This window comes from Aphelocoma coerulescens, chromosome 1A (genome assembly GCF_041296385.1).
Source record: "Aphelocoma coerulescens isolate FSJ_1873_10779 chromosome 1A, UR_Acoe_1.0, whole genome shotgun sequence".
NCBI lineage: Eukaryota > Metazoa > Chordata > Aves > Passeriformes > Corvidae > Aphelocoma > Aphelocoma coerulescens.
Window position 1 is genome coordinate 25,368,440 of NC_091014.1, and position 19,461 is coordinate 25,387,900.

A 19,461-nucleotide genomic window follows, 5' to 3' on the forward strand; every position below is an offset into this window, starting at 1 on the left:
TTCTGGTGGACTAGTGGACAGGTCCTTCCACCTGCTGCTCTCTGAGAGAGGCATCTGTCTTAGAAGCTCTGACAGTGTACTAAAAATACTTAGCACTAGGTCTCTTACTAAAACCGGAGCTCCATTTTTATTAATAAATGGAAAAATTGAGAAAATAGAGCAACAGTGATTATAGTGAATTTTCTCTGAAATAGCTAAGTAAAATTTTAGCTACATATTGTGGAGATACAAGCTGTTACATGGAAATTTTAAAATTGCTAACTCTAATGGTATCTGTAAAAAGAGTTCTAGCTGGAAAATTGCTTTAAAGTTTTAATAAACAGTGTAACATCCAAACTGTAAAATCCAATGCAGATGAGTGTTGTTTACTTTAAAATTTTCCTTTCTATCAATCAAAATGATTTAGTAAAATGTATTTGTTCATTCATCTTCTTCAGTAGGGATAGTAGCAAGAATGCAATTCTTCTTGGAGGTAATACATATTGTTCTCACAATTTCCTTCCAGTGAATACTGAAAATAATTTGAAAACACTACCTCAAATCTACCTCAAGCAAATCTATATTGTGAATAGAATAGACTATTTCAGTTGGAAGGGATATGAACAGTGACCATCTAGTTCAGCTGCCTGACAACTTCAGTGCTGACCAAAAGTCAAAGTGTGTTTGCAAGGGCATTGTCCAAATGCCTCTCAAACACTGACAGGCTTGAGGCATCAATCAACTCTCTAGGAAGTGTTTGACCACCGTCTTAGCAAAGAAATGCTTCCTAATGTCCAGTCTGATCCTCCCCTGGTGCAGCTTTGAACCATTCTCACTGGATCTCAGGGAGAAAAAAGCAGCCCCTCTCTCTCCCCTTCCCCTCCTCAGGAAACTGTAGAGAGCAATGAGGTCACCCCTCAGCCTCCTTTTCTCCAAATTTGGCAAGCCCAAAGTCCTTGACTGCTCCTCACAGGATATTCCTTTCAGCCCTTTCACCAGCTTTGTTGCCCTCCTCTGGACACATTCACTCACCTTCACATCCTTCTTAAACCGCAGAGCCCAGAACTGCACACAGCACTCCCAGTGAGGCTGCTCCAATGCTAAATAGAGTGGGATAATCACCTCTTTTGCCCAGCTGGTGATGCTGTGTTTGATCACCCCAGGATGGGGTTTGCCCTCTTGGCTGCCCGGGCACACAGAGCTGACTCACGTTTATCCTGCTGTCAGCCAGCACCCCCAGATCCCTCTCTGCAGGGCTGCTCTCCAGCCTCCCCTCCCAGTTTATATTTGTGCCTGGTATTGCTCCATCCCAGGTGCAGAATCTGACATTTGGACTTGTTAAATTGCATCCAATTAATCACTGGCCAATGCACCAAACTATCTAGATCCCTCTGCAAGGCCTCGTGTCCTCAAGGGAGTCAAGAGCATTTCCCAGTTTGCTGTCATCAGCAGCTTTGCTAATGGTGCATTTGACTCCTGCATCCAGGTCATTGATGAATATATGGAAGAGAACTGTGCCTAGGATTGAGCCCTGAGGAATACAGCTAATGACCGACAGCAGCCAGATGTAGCCCCATTCACTACAAGCCTTCAGCCAGGTCTTCACCCAATGCACTCTGAAGCTGCTCATCCCACAGCTGGAGAACTTGTCCAGAAGGATGCTGTGAGGGACAGTATCAAAAGCTTTACCAAAATCCAGGAAAACTACATCCACTGCCTTCCCTTCATCCACGAGGTGGTTGACTTTACACAGAAGGATAGGGAAGGAGTTAAACAGCCCTTTCCCTTTGTGAACCCATGTTGACTCTGCCTGATGATGGCATTGTAAATACATAATTTGTATACTTTTTCATTAAAATATGTAAAGTTTGGTAGTAATTTAATTGCCATGCAGTAATATGGGATGGTATCTTAACTGAGATTTTGATAGCTTGAAAATATGAAAATCTAAATACTCAAACAGAAGCACAGATTGATTAAGTAAAAGTTTTACTGTTATGTCTTTGGTATGTTTTCTTACTGAGCTGAAGAAGCTTTTTTTTTAACTGCTAAGCATGAAGGTTAAAGTGTTCTACTTTGGTTAGAGATGAAGTCAGATTTCCTTCAACACTTCAGAAGAATGGCTGACAGATTTCCATGTAAAGAATTATGAATTGATTTGCATGAATTTCAACTATAAATTTGAACATGCAAAAAAGTCTAGATGACAAATGGTTATTTAAAGTAACCAGAGAGCTCAAGTCTCTTCTATCAGCTGACACTCCTATCAGTATGAAAATCTGTATTATTTTCAGAAATAAATGTCTGGGCGGTTAGATAATCAGAGCATCAAACAGTGATATTTCCTGACAAAATATTGGCCTATAATTTTCAAATGTTTAAGCATCAGGCAACAAAGCTGTCATAAAATAGGTCTAATCTAATCTTTATATGGAACATTTAGATAGCTCTTCTCAATCAAAACCACATGCGGTTTCATGACTTGAACTTTTTCTTCTTCCTCATTTAGAAGCTTAGTGCAAGGCCTGAATTTCACCTTTTACATTGTATGAAGTGAAGAATATTTTATATTCACTGCACTGTTTTTTTTTTTCCTGTTGGGACTGATCTGTTAGTAACTGATCTTAGCCTTGTAATATGGCATTTTCATTTTAAAATCTGCAACTTCAAAATAGTGAGTTTTCATTACTCTAAGGGAGAAAATTAATAATGAAGAATTGGAAGCATATGTCTGTCTGTCCTGTCTGTACCTTTTCCTTTCATGGAGGTTTTTGTCAAGTACAGGGAGAAAGGGAAGGTGGTTGTGCTACTTACCAATATTGTGGTAATAATAATCTGGTGCTATTGGATGATACCCTCCTTTTATGGAGTTAGACCCCTAAGAAAATTCAGGCTTGATCATTACCTTGGTTATATAATTCTGCTTCAGTACTTGTCAGGATTGTTTAAATGTTACTTAAATGTTTGTCATTCTATACACAGAGATTTGAATTAGTTGGCATTTTGTGCTTTTATCAGGTATGCTTTTTAGTGCATAAGGTAATAATAGAGAAAAGAAAATTGTACAGCTTTTTGCAAAGCACTATAATATTTGGATACTTGCATGAAACAGAGAAAATATGTTCTCCTGAGGATACTGCGAATAGCCTTGTAAAACAACATACAGTCTTTTATTCAGAGCTGGTTTTTTACCTTGAAAAATGCTTTTTGAAAGCTTGGATTTAAAGCTATGTCATTCCAAGAGACAGGGGTACTTTGCAAATTACAGATTTTTTAAGAAGTTTCGTGAATGAGAGAATAATACAGCTTTTGGATATTAGTTTCATGTTTGGAATAACTTTTCGAGGAAAATTTTACATATCATGCAATCTACTGTACTGTAACAAATTTCACTGATATATTTGCATGGCTTATGACTGTTACAAGACAGTTCTCCAAGATAGGTTTGAATGCTTTTTATGGGTATGTGTGTCTCACATTAAAAATTACTAACTGAGTATGTTTTCTTTTTTTATTAGTACCCCTACCAAATGACTTGACTTCTTTCATGGTCCTGCTCAGTCATCCATGAAGAGCATGTCTTTATAGTACAAAACAATTATGTAGGTCTGTCAGCATAATCAACCTGTATGCTGGTTTTGTTTAACTTGCTGATTGTATCCTTCAATTTCTCAATTCTACTGTCTTCACTCTTTTTGAACGAGTGGCGTGTTACGATCATCAGTCTTCTCCAGAGAATTTCAATTTTTTCATGCTTAAAATGGACACACAAGTTTTTGTCTTATGAGACTTGACATTTAACATGGAAACAGACACTTTGAATGTTTTGGTATTTGTCATACAGTATGGAGTTCATTAAAATTTAACTCCCTTTTAGGTTTTGCATAGGTATGCACTGTCACTGTGCTGAAGAAAGGAGTTTAGACTGCAGTTAAGATTGTAAGGAAAAATTGAGCATCACATGTTCATTGACAGAAATCATGCTGCAAGATTCCATTTCCTCTGCAGTAATTGATGTTTACATTTCCATTTTTAGCTTTCCCGTACAAAACTATATGGAAGTATCTCACGATACATTGAAAACATTAATTTACATCTGCATTAAAAAAAAGAAGGCAACTAAGAAAGCTAACAAAGCCCCCAAACCAAACTGTGTAAGAAAATTGCTAGCATTCTTTAAAGAGTGATTCTTAATTAATCATAGTAAGGTGAGATGTCCTCCAGTCTGGTATTTTGCAAGTATATCTGAAAGTACTGCTTTTATTGTGAGTATATACTCATTGATAATTTTCTTTTGCTTAATTGAATAGCTACAAAAAGTCACTTCAAGAAAGTATATAATTTCACTGAAGAAGATTTATAAACATGTTCTCTTTCAGACATCTTCCTCTTTTAAAAAAATTTGTTACCCTTTCAGTTTTATTTAGAATGAAGGGCTCACCCTCATCTTTAAGATAACACATAAAATAAGCTTTTACTGCCTCCTCTTCTGTACTGGTTAGTTTCAGAAAACTTTTTACCACTCCCTAATTCATATGTCAAGAGAAAATATTAATATGACTCTGTCAACATCTGTTGAAACAATTTTCATAAATGTGGAAAAGGAAATTAATCAGAGCAACAAATGCTCTTGAAAGGAAGGAAATTTTGTTTAAGGGTTCTGGGGCAGCTTTAATTCAGTTCCGTTGTTCCCCAGCAGCGTAGGACATGCAGTCCTATTTTTGATGTTTATCATTGGTTGCTGCATGGAAGACTTGGACCTGCTGAACTCTCTTAACTTGGCAGATAAATGAAGAGGTAACTCTGAGATGCTTTGGGGGCAAAATACAGTATTAACCTTAAAAGCACTGTTGCTTATATATGTTATGTTGCTAATTATGACAACTCTTTTCAACAAATGTATATAACCAATATCAACATAAATTTTGAAGAATATAAAACAAATAATATAGCTTATGTGATTAATTTTTTAGTTTTCATTATTTGGCTTATTTCTTATAGACATTAATTGATCGTATTTCTTTTTCCTAGTTTTATGCTTTTAGCTATAAGTCCACAGTAAAATGGATACTATTTGAAGACCTCCCTGCCCCCTTACATTCTTACTTCAATAACAGAGGAAGAAGTCTAGTTAGACTTCATAATTCTCAGTTTGATCACTCAAAATAAGTTTTTTTCTTCTGAAGTGGAATGCAAGAAACAAATAGTTACAGACCAGTTCTTACACTGTTTTTGCAGCTTTTCCCACAGGCCGTTGTCCAGACATCTTCATTCCTTTTGTTCCTTTCCCTGCACACCCCAGTGCCCATCTTCATCTGCCAGTTGATAAATAGGGTTAGTGACTGCAAAAAGGTCTGGTTAAGAAGTGAAAGTTTCCATGAGGTAGGTTGCAGATAACTTGAGGTAACTTGAAAAAGGTTGGTGTGGGATGAATGAGGTGTCTTGCTGTACGTGGTAGGAGGTGGGCTCCCTGAGAGAGTCATAAAAGAAACAGTTTATCTTAACAGCCTGATCCTTCAGTTTCTTGTTGGCTGCAGACTTAGGAGAGAAAACTTGAGAATAAACCTTCCCCTTGTATTGTATAGCTGCATAATCCCTAGGGATTGTTTAGTACTAATTTTTTATTTTTGAAAATATCCCAGACTAAAAGTTCTGTTTCCCAGGTCATAAAAAATATTGTCATGATCCAAAGCAAGACATAAGACTTGTTCTACAAATATTTTATTGTTTTTCCTTCCTCTGAGAACTCATTTTTGTCATTTGTTACTTGATAAGATTACCAGCATCTATAAGCTAACAAAAAAAACCCCCCAAAAAACAACAGTCTAGAAGAAATCACTAATCATGAAGTAATGTAGGTTGGAAGGCACCTTGAGAGATCATTCAGTCCAATCTTCTTAAAGCAGGACTAAGGTCAAACATGGATTGAGTTACAGATGCCTTTATCCAATCTATCTTGGGAAATCTTCCAATGATAGAAGTTATGTGTTTTCCCTGGGCAACATGTTCCAGTGCTTATCTGCTCTTAGTGAAAAGAATTTGTGTCCAACTCAAATCTCCCTCATTAGATCATGGAACAATCGCTACTTGTCCTGTCAGCCTGCAGACCTCAAGCACCTTTCTCCCTGATTGTTTCACACTGAAAAGTCCTACTTCTACTTAGCTCTTCCTTGATTAGAAGCTGTGTTGTACCTTTTGATCATTTTTTAAATGATCAAAATGAAAACATTGAAGATGTTTTTCAGATCTATTTTTTTTTGGTAGTCCATCCTTGATCATAATAACATAATTTTACACATCAGCCATCAAAAAACTTCAAGGTTTAGTTTTTTTAGTAGCTTTATTTTAGTCTCCTTGTTTAATGTTTCAGGTCCTGTGAAAGGATTTAAAAGTTCTGTATAAATGTGATGCTCTTACTGACTGAATTAAAAAGCTGTTTTAAATAAGTTAATCTTTTGCTCTATTGCGGTAGTGAATTCCATGAATTAACTGTTTAAAGGGGTTTTATCTTTGGTTTTAGATACTTTGTCTTGATTTGTGTGTGCCTGCTGTCACTTTTCATTAGCAGTTACCTGTTGAAGGATTTAGCTCCAATCTTAAGTAATGATTTTGTGTACCACTGACATAGGCTGAAAAAAGTATCACTTCCCATGGACATTTTTCATACTTTTAAATACATCCAGTCTCAGTCCTTCCATTAAAAGGTTCATTGCTGTGCAAATGAGTATGTGCAGAAAACTAAAGCTGATGATTTATAAATTCATATAGCACCTTTCACAATGCAGTAGTCCTCATGACCTCCTATAGCAGGTGCATATTCTATTTTTGAAGATGTTCTGTTTGAAAATTATTCAGTTAATTATTCACCAATAAATAGTTTAACTGTTCTTTTCTCTATATATTGCTGTGCAATTGAAGTTAATATATGAGACTGCTAATGCTGCTTTAACACAACCACCAAATTATGCAGATACTCTTTTAAAGGAGTAATTACCTGTATGATTTTAGACTGTGTATTCTACAGATAAGGACTGCCATGAAAAACAAATATCATGGTATTGCTACTAACTCTTATGACTTGAAAGTAAAGTAAGTAAAGAAAGACACTATAAGGGAAAAAAATTCTGATTCTAGCATTTCTATTTCTCTCATCTGATGTACTTTTGTGAATTGCAAAGGGACAGAAGTATTATTCAGAGGCTGGAGGAATCTTGTAAAAAACCTCAAGCCTAGTTTGTCTTCCTATCACTTTGTGCCTAAGTTTTGGGAAAATACCCATCATCTCCCTTCTACCAAGTTTCCGTTTTTTCTTTTATTCTGGTACTTTCTTTTTAAATTGTGTATTTTCAACCCATGAAATCATCCAGTGATTGTATTTTATATTTACAATACTTGCATAAAAACATGGAATAATTTGTTTAAATATTTTACATTTAGTTCCCCTTTGAGTTGGAAGCATCTTTACATGATTTTGCTGCCTATGGTTTGAGAGTTGCTAGTATGTTTTACCCTGTGCTTGAGGTTATGCAGTTATGGCTTCAGCCAGTCTGTCATTCCAAACCACGTGCTTTTTGATACCTATTGGGTTTTCCACAGTAGTTAGCTTCCACATTTTCCAATAGCCACTTTAATTGTGGTTTTGATTTTCATTCAGATGGAGCTCATCCTTATTATATAGATTCATCCTTTTCTTGGTTAATGAATCCAAACCCCTGGTCCTCTTACTATTTTGGCAGGTGCATACTGAGTCTTTTTGCCTTGCTCTATTAATTGCTGTGCATGTTAGAGAGCATTTCAAAGAATATATTCATATTATATGCATTTAGTATGTATCAAGAGGACAGCTGGTCAGGGGTCATAGAAAAAACAGGAAAAGACACATTATTTCACTGGTTGTCAATCTGTTTCCATAAAGGCACAAGTGATTGCCTTTGCCTCTAAGGTCAGTTAATCTTCTTTGCTTTTTCTTTGGATTTAACAATGAGGGCTCTTGGTCGACTTTTTTTTATATTTACAGCTACAGACCTGCTACATCTGTTTTTTCCTTTATTTTGATGTCTCACTTTATATAAACTAAGTGGCTTTTAAGCTGCTGATAATTTATATATGGACTGTGCATCCTTCTCTATTTAAATTCTTAACCTGCTTCGATTTATCATCTTGCTTGGCTGATTAGCAATTTAATCAATTTATGGTAAGGTTTTTGGTTTTAATGGTTTCCTTTCCATGAAGGTTGAATTCCTAAGATACAGGATACTGTCCGGTAACTTCATTTCATAGAACCAAAAATTAAAAATACAGCCCCTCCCCCTGGTTTTGTAATATTACCTTTAGAACTAGCTGTTTTATTTTATAAATTATAAATGAAGGGATTAAAATACTAGACTAATTAGACTAATTAGGGGTTACTTGCAAGGCACTTTATAAAAAATAACTAGGTTCCATCAATTTACTTTTGTCTCTTCAACCAGTCACTACCTGACTTTGTAAGCCAAACTAGACTTCAGGTCTGAGTGAACTCTGTCAGCTTTTTCTGAAGTTATGCTCCAAAGACCTGGTATTTTTAATAAAGATTTTCAATTTCTATTTATACTATCACACTGAAAAACAAACTAAAAGTATTTCAAGCATCAGAATATGTAGGCACACTTGTTTCTTTTCCAAACAAATTCTCATTTATGACAACATTTCAATTTTGTGGACAATATATAGAAAAAGTTGGGCATTCACTAAGGTATGTGAGTTGTAGTTAGTCTTTGAGGAGTTTTCCTAACACAGTTCTTATGATCTTCTTTGTTTTATCATGCCCTGAAATGTGTGTTATCGTTCATGAACTTTTCATGTGTTAAAATTTTAACTTCCAGCTTTCCAAATGGTGTGCTAACCCATTGGGTAAGCATTTGCCCTCTTTCTCCTCTTTTGTATCTCAGAATTGGTTTATTCTTCCCTTTTTTTTTTTTTTTTTTTTTTTTTTTGCTTATCCTTCAAAACTGAGTTTGAACCAAGTCACAGAGAAATGTTTTTCTCTATTTTTGGAGAAATCTTTCTGATAGTGTTTCTCTGCACTGTGGGTTTTTTTTCTGATTTTTTGAGGCATATTTTTCTTTTTGTGATTGTAAATGCGTACTTGAAGAATATATTTTAAAACCTTAAATGACATATATTATTTTCCCTGTAGTCTTAAGTTTCTTCTATGTGTGGTTGTACTTCAAAGAATGCATTGAGTTTTATTTCTCTGGTTTTGGTTTGCTTTTTTTTTCTGTTAGGCCCGGCGCAAGGAGGTTTTTATCCAGGAGCGATATGGAAGATTTAATCTGAGTGACCCATTTCTGGCTCTTCAGAGAGACTTTGAGGCAGGTGCTGGTGATAAAGAAAAGAAGCCAATATGCATGAACCCTCTGTCCATTTTAGAAGCTGTTATGGCTCACTGCAGGAAAATGCAAGAAAGAATGTCGGCTCAGTTGGCTGCTGCTGAAAACAGACAAAAGAAGGTATCCTGCTGTTGACTTTTTCCTTTTCCCTCTCCTGATTTGTTCTTTCATGTCATTTTTTAAATTTGCATCTTTGTCTTGATTAACATTATGAGGGTTAAAATGTTGCCACTTAATTTTCATATAGACTGAGGTGCTGGTTTTTTGGTGATACTTTGTAGGCACACTTTATTTGTTCTGTGAATTTAGCTCTGTTTATGGAAAAAATTAAAAATAACTGGTACAAGTTGATACAGTGGATATATAAGTAGATAGCTCAATGTAAGCTGGGATAGCATCATCACAATATATTTTTAAACCAATACCATTGGAGCCTTGAGGACTTATTGTTATTTTTGTTCTAAGCTGAATAGAGTAAAATAAATAATTTATTTGAATTTTATATTAGGTGGCTCTATTTCATAAATCAGTAAAAATGATTTATAACTCTAAAAATACTTTTTTGCATATTTAGAACATTTGCTGTAAAAAAAGAAAATTTTTTTGGAACAAGTATGTTGCAGAAAAAACTTCCATATTGACAGTAAAACAACTTTAATTTTGAAAGTGAATGATTGGTTGGTTGCATGTATTTCACCAATATGTAAGCTAAGGTTCCTAAAACCTAGCTAAAAATTAATATATTGGGGGGGGAGGGGTTCTGAGAGGAAAGGGAGGAAACAGTCATATAACAGATTAATCTAGACAAGATATTTTTGAATAAATAGAAAAAAAAATGCTCTCTATGTGTTTAATCATCCTCACTGGGTATAAGATGGATAGAATGTCTTCTACTGCTGTGATACTGCTTTTTGGTGACTGTTTTCTATTGACTTTAAAACCCTCAAACAAAAAAAAAGGCTAAGACAATTGACATAAAATTGATTTTGGTAATGATTGCTCTTTGGGAAAAAACATGGACGCAAAAGTACTGGAAGCTGCTGGAAATACTTGCTTAAATTAAACCAGTAAACATTTTGTTGTTACTTTAGCTCTGTTGTTTAGTTTAGTTTAAGCATCATTGCTCTGTTAAAACTTCAGGAAAACAGATTAAAAAAAAAAGAGAATATTTCTAAACTTTATGTATGATATGTAAGTCTTCAAACAGTTTAGTGTGGAGTGAACTGTTACTGGTACATACCTTGCACTTCTTTCTGAGAACTCTTAAGTATTAATTTTCTTTCTCATATGCTTTTTCAGTAAATAGAAAAATAGGAAAGGGCAAGCAAGCTTACTTTTTCTGTCTGAAAAAGGATATTGGGAGAAACCCTGACACATCAGCCAGGACAGTTGAATTAGTTTCTTGTTTCAGTGCATGGCCACAAGTCTCTTCTTGTATGTAAATTCTTCATCTATCTCTGGCTTTTATCATAAGGACAGATACATGCACCTAAGATAGGCTCACATGTTAAGATTATGTCAGTGTATTAACATGTAAATTCAAATTTTGTCCTCTTTTTTGTCTTTTTTTTTACCAAAGTCTATATCTGTAAGTGTTTGTACAGGAAAGGATGCTTTTGTCTTTTGCTTCCTAGAAGAATACATGAGCCTTTTTTTCTTTAAATCTTAATTTTAAGGATTTGAAAACAAACTGCATGTTGTTGAGCAGCTGTGTGCATGACTCTCTACTGAACTTACATCTTCTGCTTTTAAGCTCCATTAGAAATGCTATTTCTAATACAGGACACTCTTAAACTCTGTGGGTTTGTGGTGTATCTGTGGGTGTGGATGATGTATCTCTCAGCCATCTCCATTCATTCACAAACCATTCATTCATTTACCTTCCCTTAGTTCCACATTTCTATGTCTCTTCTTCATCTCTCAAATCCTTCTGCTGAAGAGGGTAATGAAGGTGTTTTGAGGGACTTAAAAGAATGTTCAACAAGGTAGCGTGACACAGTATAAGGAAAAAAATCAGCCTAGACAAATGTGACCTAAATACAAGCCAGCTGCACCCCTTCCTCCAAGAGTGGTTCCTCCTTCTCTAAATGTGTGGTGCCCCTGCCTTTGTGTTTGGAATTGCTTCACTGTCCCACTCTAAATAATGAAGTCTGTGTACAGCTGTGTTTATTTTCTCTGGATATTACTGAACTTCAAACAGACTCAGACTGAACTCTTATTCTGGGGGGGACTTAATATCTATGAATATAATTACCTTGAAAATATTCTGTGAATAAAATTTTTATTTGATCACAAAAAACAAGGCATAAAAACATACTAAAATGTAGAAAAATCAAGGAGGTGCACAAAGGACTGTAAGTCATAGCTTACCATATGCAAACAACTAATTCTTGGACGTCATCTGTTTGTATTAATTCTCCATCCTCTTCCAGCTCTTTGAATGCTTTTCTTGGAGCTGCTGTGAAAATTAATTTTGAGTTTTCCTGGGAACACAAAAGAGATCATCAAAGTGACAGTTCTTGATTTGGTGAGAGTTTGCAGAGGAGTTAGTATAGGGATGCATGCTCAAAGAAAGGCAAGTGTGGGTTGGAAAGGGCCTGTTGGTGTAATTTAGTCTAACCTTGTGCTTAAAGCAGATTATCATCATCAGTACATCTGGTCACCTGTGAATTTGTCTTGCTTAGTCATGAAAACCCCCAGGAATGGCAATACTGCAGCTTTTCTGCACTGGTGTCCTTGTGAAGAACTCTTTTCCGAGACTGAACCTCTCAAAGGGCAAGGTTTTTTTCTATAACCTTTTATTATGGAGCCCCACCTACCATTACCAAGAATTTGACTCTTGTCATCACTGTAAGGGCCCTTCAAAATGATGTTGCTGTTAGATTATCCCTCTGTCTGTTTTTCACTAAACTATGCAAGCCAAGCTTCCTCAACATTTTCTTACAAGGCATACTGTCTCTCACCTTTGAAGGGCCAGCCTTTGTTGGTTAATTCTTTGCGGGACACTATTTTTTCTCAGTATCCTTTTTTACCCCTTTTCAAATCCTTCTTGGACATATGTCCAGATGTTTTTATTACTGATATGATACAGTGTAAGCATGTAGTGCCTTTTTCAAAAATCAGGTTCTAGTTAGTTCGTAAACTCATAAATAATTGCAGCTAGTTCCAAATCTGTCATCTAAAGGAAAAAACACTATGTAAATATTCAGAGGATTTTCCTGTCCAAGATGATGCAGCCAAAAGAAGAACAAGAGGGAGAGAGACATAGGAGACAATGTAAAATGAGAAAATAATGCTGCTTTTGTATTTTGAAATCAAATACAGGATTTACATTTATATTAGGGATCCTTCATTTAGATGCAATGCTTACAAATAAGATATTATAATAGTATGGTAAGCTGATTTCATGCCAGTTATATATTAAAATCTGTTTGTAATTATTTGGAAGTAATGTAATTTCACAACACTTAATTAATAGAACCAGAACTTCATCTAAAAACAATATAGCAGAATAACAAAGTATAGAAAGTTTTGACAAAAAAGACTTTCACTATAATCTTTTTACATCTCCAAGCTTTAGAAATTGTATACATTTCCCACGATTTTTGAACCTATTTTAACAAAGAAAGAAATGGTTGTATGCTCTACTTGCTTTGAAATGCTAGTGAACCATGCAAATGCTGTTATATGCTTTGAAAACACAATGAAATCATTGAGAAAAAAATAAGGCATTTTTTTTTCACTTGTAAACTATGATTGGGACCATTCCTAAACACAGTGTCATTATAATAGCTTGTTAATTTAATTTACTTCCATTAACAGAACTGAAGAGATGTTGCTGCTGATACAGTTTGCTTAGCAATGACTGATAATGCCATACCTTATTTTTAATTAGCAATGGCTATTAATGCCATACCCTATGCTGCTAAACAGGCTTTGAAGTATTTGAAACCAAGATGATGTTTAAAATGTAGGTATCATTTCCCACAACGATTTTTTTCCTCATAGATGTTTTCTAAAATGGTGTATTTACGTATTTTTGTATTGATTTTCTGGAAGAGGTTCGGTGAATAAAAGCATAAGCAGTAGGAAAAATGAATTAGAGTCAATGACTATACGAATAAGGGGAAAAATTATTTTTACCCATTATCTGCATTTTGGTAGGTAGTTCTTTGATTCTAGCTTATAACATAGTGTATACATTACTAATGTCAATGAGACTTTCCACTATTAGTAAGTACAGGAAAACATTTGTGCCTGTGCCAAAAACTTGGTCTTATTTATAAATGTTAAAACAAGATACAGGATACCAATTATGTTCGTGATGGACTTAATCTGCTTCAGCTGGAGGAAGAGATAAAACCTAACCCTTTCATTTCTGGCCTCAAAGATCCTTTGCAAAGCTCATCTCTTACTTGTGCATGGTTCCTTTACTGAGATGACTTTATGTTACGTCTTATGTCGAATTTCTGGAGAACAGGTAGCTCCATCACTCAGGAGATGTGTTTAACCGCTTTGGGGAGTCTCTCTGTTGTCAACAGAGGAAAGTAAAAGAGTTTACTTAGTTTCTGAATTGCTCTTCAGAAATGGCACTCTCTTCGTTTTGCTTGTATAAGATTATGTGCACTTGTGTTAGATATCATGAATCACCTTCCTGGTTTCATTTTAGTCACACAATCAAAGATTAAAATATCAATGTCAGGTTAATACTAGGTTATTATGAAATGAGAATTGTTAATGAGAATTATATTCTATGTTTTCTTACAGTTGGAAATGGAAAAATCTCAGTTACAGAATCTTGAGCTGGAGCACAAAAAGCTATCTGCTCGTCTTGAAGAAGAACGTGGAAAGAATAAGCATGTAGTATTGATGCTAGTGAAAGAGTGTAAGCAGTTGTCTGGCAGAATTGTAGAAGAAGCCCAGAAACTGGAAGAAGTGATGTCAAAATTTGAAGAGGAAAAGAAAAAGGCTACTGAATTGGAGGAGTCTCTTGCAGCTGAGAAACAAAGGAGTACACAAATGGAAGCTCAAATGGAAAAGCAGCTGTCTGAGTTTGACACAGAGAGAGAACAGTTGCGTGCCAAACTTCATAAAGAGGAAACACACACCAGTGACCTCAGAGAAGAAAGAGATAAAATGATCAAAATGATTGAGCAATTAAAAAAGGAGAATGAAAGTAAAGCTAATCTTTCTCAGAAAAATAGCGATAGGAGTCTTGTTTCTGTTTCAGTTGAAACAGAAGAACCAAGTTCAAGAACTGTTGCCTGTCAAACAGATACTGTAATGATGGACAGTAGCATAGAAAATGCTAAGAAGTTGCCTTTGACTGTTTCTATAAAGCCTTCTACAGTGAGCCCACTAGTGTCTGGCAATACAAAAATGAATGTGTGTGCCAATGCAGCATTTGTGAAGCCTGTCATTGATCGGCAATCTTCATCTAGTGAGCTTGTCCCCCCCACAACTCCTGTTCTTGCACAGAATCAAAACAGGATTGAAGAAAATGGACCGAGTACAGGCTCATCCCCTGATTTATCAAGTAGCGCTTCCCCTTTTTCAAATAGTAATTCCCTTTGCACCCCTACCACACCAACTGCCACAGCTCAGAATTCCTCGCTTGCTTCATCTATACACAGTTTGCATTCACCATCTGCCAACACTGCTGGCCATCCAGGCCTAAATCCACGAGTCCAAGCAGCTAGATTTAGATTTCAGGCCAATACAAATGATCAAGACCAAAATGGAAACACAACCCAAAGCCCTCCCTCAAGAGATGTATCCCCTACTAGTCGTGACAACCTAGTTGCCAAACAGGCAGCTCGCAATACTGTTACCCAAGTTCTTTCAAGATTTACAAGCCCTCAGAGTAGCGCTCAGTCGCGGCCAGGGACATCACATTCAGTGGAAGTTGGCACTTACCCCCCAGTCGGTAGAATGACTTTAAAGACTCCAAGTGTATCACGAATTGACAGAGGAAACCCTCCACCTATTCCTCCTAAAAAACCAGGGCTTTCACAAGCTCCTTCTCCACCACACCCACAGCTTAAAGTTTTAATGGATAGTAATCGATCCCCAAATACAAGTGCAAAAACTGACAACAAAACCATGACCTCACCTCTTTCAAGTTCACCACAAGGAATCAGGGTAATAAATGAGGAAATTATTTCTAAGTCCTCACCTCAGCTGCCACCAAAACCTGCTATAGATTTATCTGTGGCACCTGCAGGCTGTGCCATACCAGCCATAGCCTCATCTCAGGTGGGTGCCTGGCCTTCCCAGTTCCCTGGACTGAACCAACCTGCATGTTCAGAAAATTCCTTTGTCATTCCCACCACCATTGCCTGTAGCTCCTCCATAAACCCTGTTAGTGCTTCATCCTGTAGACCATGTGATTCAGACAGCCTCCTGGTAACAGCATCAGGTAAAGGGATTGATATGCTACAAACTGTCTCCCTCAAAAATAATGTTTTGGTTTTCTTTTATGTCTTGTTTGCTTTATCTTGTTGTAACTTTCTCTTTCTTACTTTCTAGAAGCTAAGATTTTTGTTTATATTTTTTACACATTCCAGGGGTATGGGAATTCTTTTGCTTATTTATTAATGTTATGAATTAGTTTGCTTTCTCAAGGAAGTCTCCATATTGAAGGCTTTTTTTAAAGATAAAGAGGATTAATGTTTAAATTAAGTGAGCTGCAGATTATAGTCTATTAAAGAAATTCCTTTAAATTATTTATTTATTTATTTTTGGTTATGCTAGTATTTTGGACTTCAAAATGCTTTCTCAGTCTGAAATGATGTTTTGATTACCTCTGCAGGTGATCTTCCATGGAATATGTATTTTGTGCTGTGTGAGTTTTATGCCCTTTTAAAAAATAGGGCATAGCTGGGGCTATGGTATTCTGCTGTGGCAGTAGATGGTTGCACATTAATACATGTAATTGCCTGTATAACAGTGCAGTTTCCCATATATCACTACATTCCTGTAGAATATATTTCATTTTTATTTCTATTTTTCTATAGATCTTTTTTTGGTTGTAGGCTTTGTTAATACTCATGTATGGCATCTCACAGGTTTACTTCAACAAATATAGGCACAAGTTCACTGTTGGAAAGTTAAAATCTAACTTGATAATATTAAATCTGGAGTCAATGTCTGTATCTGCTACTCATTTTGCATTGTGGTGGGGACTAACTAATGTGCCACCAGCTTCATGGAATCTTCTTGAGGGCATTAAAGTGAACAAAGACAATACTGATCTACATTTCAGTGAATTATAGATCTCCTATAAACCTTTTTATCAACATATTTCCCTGCTGGGATCAGTAGCACTAGAACATTAGGTAGAAGCTCCTCTTTGGCTTGACTTGCACTGCAGTAAAAAAAAAAGGAACACACAGTTACGGAACACTTTAGACCTTCATCAGTATTGAAGAATGTTTGAATTGTCTCAAGCTTTCAACAGTTAGTTCAGTTATGGTACTTCAGTCCCTCATAACTCTAGTCCCTGCATCATCATCTGTAGGGTATAAAAGCCCTGCACAGCCAATCTGCTTCCAGCATGTAACCAACCACTTTCTCTTGGTAGCTGCACCACTAAGAAGTGAGTTAAACTCAAGCACCAGTCCTGGGGCAGCCATTCCAAAAACAGTCTGTGGCAAAATTGAGTGTGTATATATAGGAGATTCCAGGTTTCCTGTTATTAATAAATTTTTATTCCCATTCCACTTCACTGAAGACTTTCTACATGCATCAGGAGTAACCTAGTCATCCTTCTAGCATTTAGTTGTCACACCATTCTGTCAGAATCCTCTTTCCTTTCTGAACTGTGCCATAAAAATGGGAGCTCAGAAATTTTATCCTTCCCTTTGTCTACTACTCCTCAGAGTCAATAATACTGGGATTTGATTACTGCCTATTAGTTTGCTGTTTTTCATAGGGATGTCCTGAATTTTCATCTTAAATTCGTATTCCAAGATGAGTCTGGTTGCCATATCAGATAGATCATTAGTCTCCCAGTATTTCAAATATTTTCCAAACTTAATTTGCCTTCAAGTGCTATTAGGCTCCATAACATAATTTTAAAATTATTTCAAGAATAAAATCTAAGATTTTATGAACATAGAACAAATTACTGGAAAAGTCAGCTTCTAAGTGAATAGTTTTTGTAGGCAAGACGTTGTCTTCCACAAATCCTATCAGCATGAATTAGGTGTATATAACAGTTAGTATTACATTAATTATCTGATATTTGGTAATCATTTAAGATCATTATTGATTATTCATTAGAAGAATAAGCCTTATACCTTAAAAATGAAATTACCAGTACCTTTCTTCAAAACTCCATGTATTTTTTTTGCCTGAGTTGCTGCTTTGAGGTATTAACTATTTTCTTAGGAGAACAATCTTTCTTTTCAATCGGACTCTGCCCCCAAATATTTAATTTGTGTTTCTTATGAAATGTGTGACCATTCTCAGAGAAAATTCTCAAAGATAGGACTTTTTGTCAAAAATTGTTAGTTTTTTAAAAATTTTTTGGCTTGTTTTCAGATTGCTTTCTTTCTCTAACTCCCTTCACTTGTTTTTGGGAGGCATGGAAATAGTTGTTGATTTAATTCCATTATAATCCTTGCTCTGAACACTTGATTTTAATACTTTTTAAGTCACCCTGGTTTTTGGGAATATTTGCAATTGCAGGTGGGAAACATATCCCAGGATCTACAGTTTGCAAAGAAAGACTGCTTAGTTGTATGCAGTTTTATTTTATTACTATAGAGATGTTATTTTAGTATTACTTTACTGGCTACATACAGGCTCAAAGAACCTTAATAACTTTATCTGTAATATTCAAATAAATATTCAGGATAATATTATTTTAAATAATAATATCATTTTACCCCAAATAATGCTCGTATTTTATTGCATTTATTCTTCAATCTCATTTTCTTTATGTTTTTAAGGGAATATAATTTATTTTGTCCAAGTGTTCTAGCAAACTGCAGAACTAAATAAATTTAGAGCAACAGATGTTATGCAAGTATGGAAAAACATTTCCTTCAAAATTTTATGCTAAGAAAATAATTATATTTTAAATATATATATGAAAATAGAAAGATAAATCAAATTTAATAACACTAATTTTGTTAAGATAATGTGGTCAGTAATACCTGAATTCATGTCACTTATTCCCTTTTTTCAGCTTCTTTTTTAAGTATGACTTTTTTTGAGGTGAGAAACATCTAACAAACTACAAATACTGCTGAAACTTCCTTCCTATATCTGCATTTTCATGTTCTCTAGGCACAGAACCAGTTAGTTTTATTAATGATCTGGTTGATTTTAATATGTTTTATTTACTTTTTTTCAGAAAATGTTTAGAATTTCAATTTTACATTCAGTTAAAGCAGAGCATGGTTAAATCTTACTCTTATTGTATAGTAAGCAGTGAGCTTCAATCAGAATTTTTTTATATTTTTAAGAACAGTGCCAAACAATTTTAACATATTAAAGAACGTTGACAGAATCCTTCATTTTTATATTTTTTTGTTTGTCAGTTAATTCATGCTTGTTTCTTCTTATGGTGGAGTCAAAAGAATTGATAATAACCTAATCACTAAAGTATTATTAATTTTCAAAGAGTTTCCTAGTTAGCTCAGATTGCTTTAGGAACATATCAACAGCCTGATTTTCAGTAAGGAAGTGTCTTGCTTCTAGGAAGAGGAACTGTTAAGAACAAACTTAAAATGAGCGCTCTGATCCTGTCACGGGCATTCTGCTAAAGTAATGTCATATTTTAGAGATGGGCTATTGTACCACATGTTGCTCTTTTCATCCCTGGTAGGAAAAGACATGGGCCTTCATTAATGTTAAGCAGACTGCACATAGAGACATTACAATGAACATTTATGGCCTGATTCAAAATCTATGACAGTGTTTTCATTAACTTCAGCAGCCTTTGAATCCGTGCCAAAATGCTTCTGCTCTGTTTGGATTTCTACAGTTCAATGGCTGTAAGACTTCAAAATGGAAACAAATGTAGGCATTTGGATTATCATACCCCTGGGATTTCTGCTTTCACTTTCTTCTTAGTTTTGTGCTTTCTGTGTTACTCTTCAAT

At 35.4% G+C, this 19,461-nt stretch overlaps 1 protein-coding gene across 4 annotated transcripts in view; it reads left to right on the top strand.

Moving 5' to 3' along the window:
* CTTNBP2 (cortactin binding protein 2) overlaps window positions 1–19,461 on the top strand; it is an 81,833-nt gene that overhangs the window by 21,128 nt on the left and 41,244 nt on the right. For 3 of the 4 annotated variants that reach the window (XM_068996842.1, XM_068996825.1, XM_068996833.1), the window contains exons 3-4: window positions 9,246–9,470; window positions 14,118–15,768. In XM_068996842.1, the coding sequence (XP_068852943.1) occupies window positions 9,246–9,470; window positions 14,118–15,768 (1,876 nt within the window). Of the gene's footprint in view, window positions 1–9,245; window positions 9,471–13,772; window positions 13,831–14,117; window positions 15,769–19,461 lie in introns of those variants that run through there. The other variant, XM_068996851.1, reaches the window with a different exon arrangement.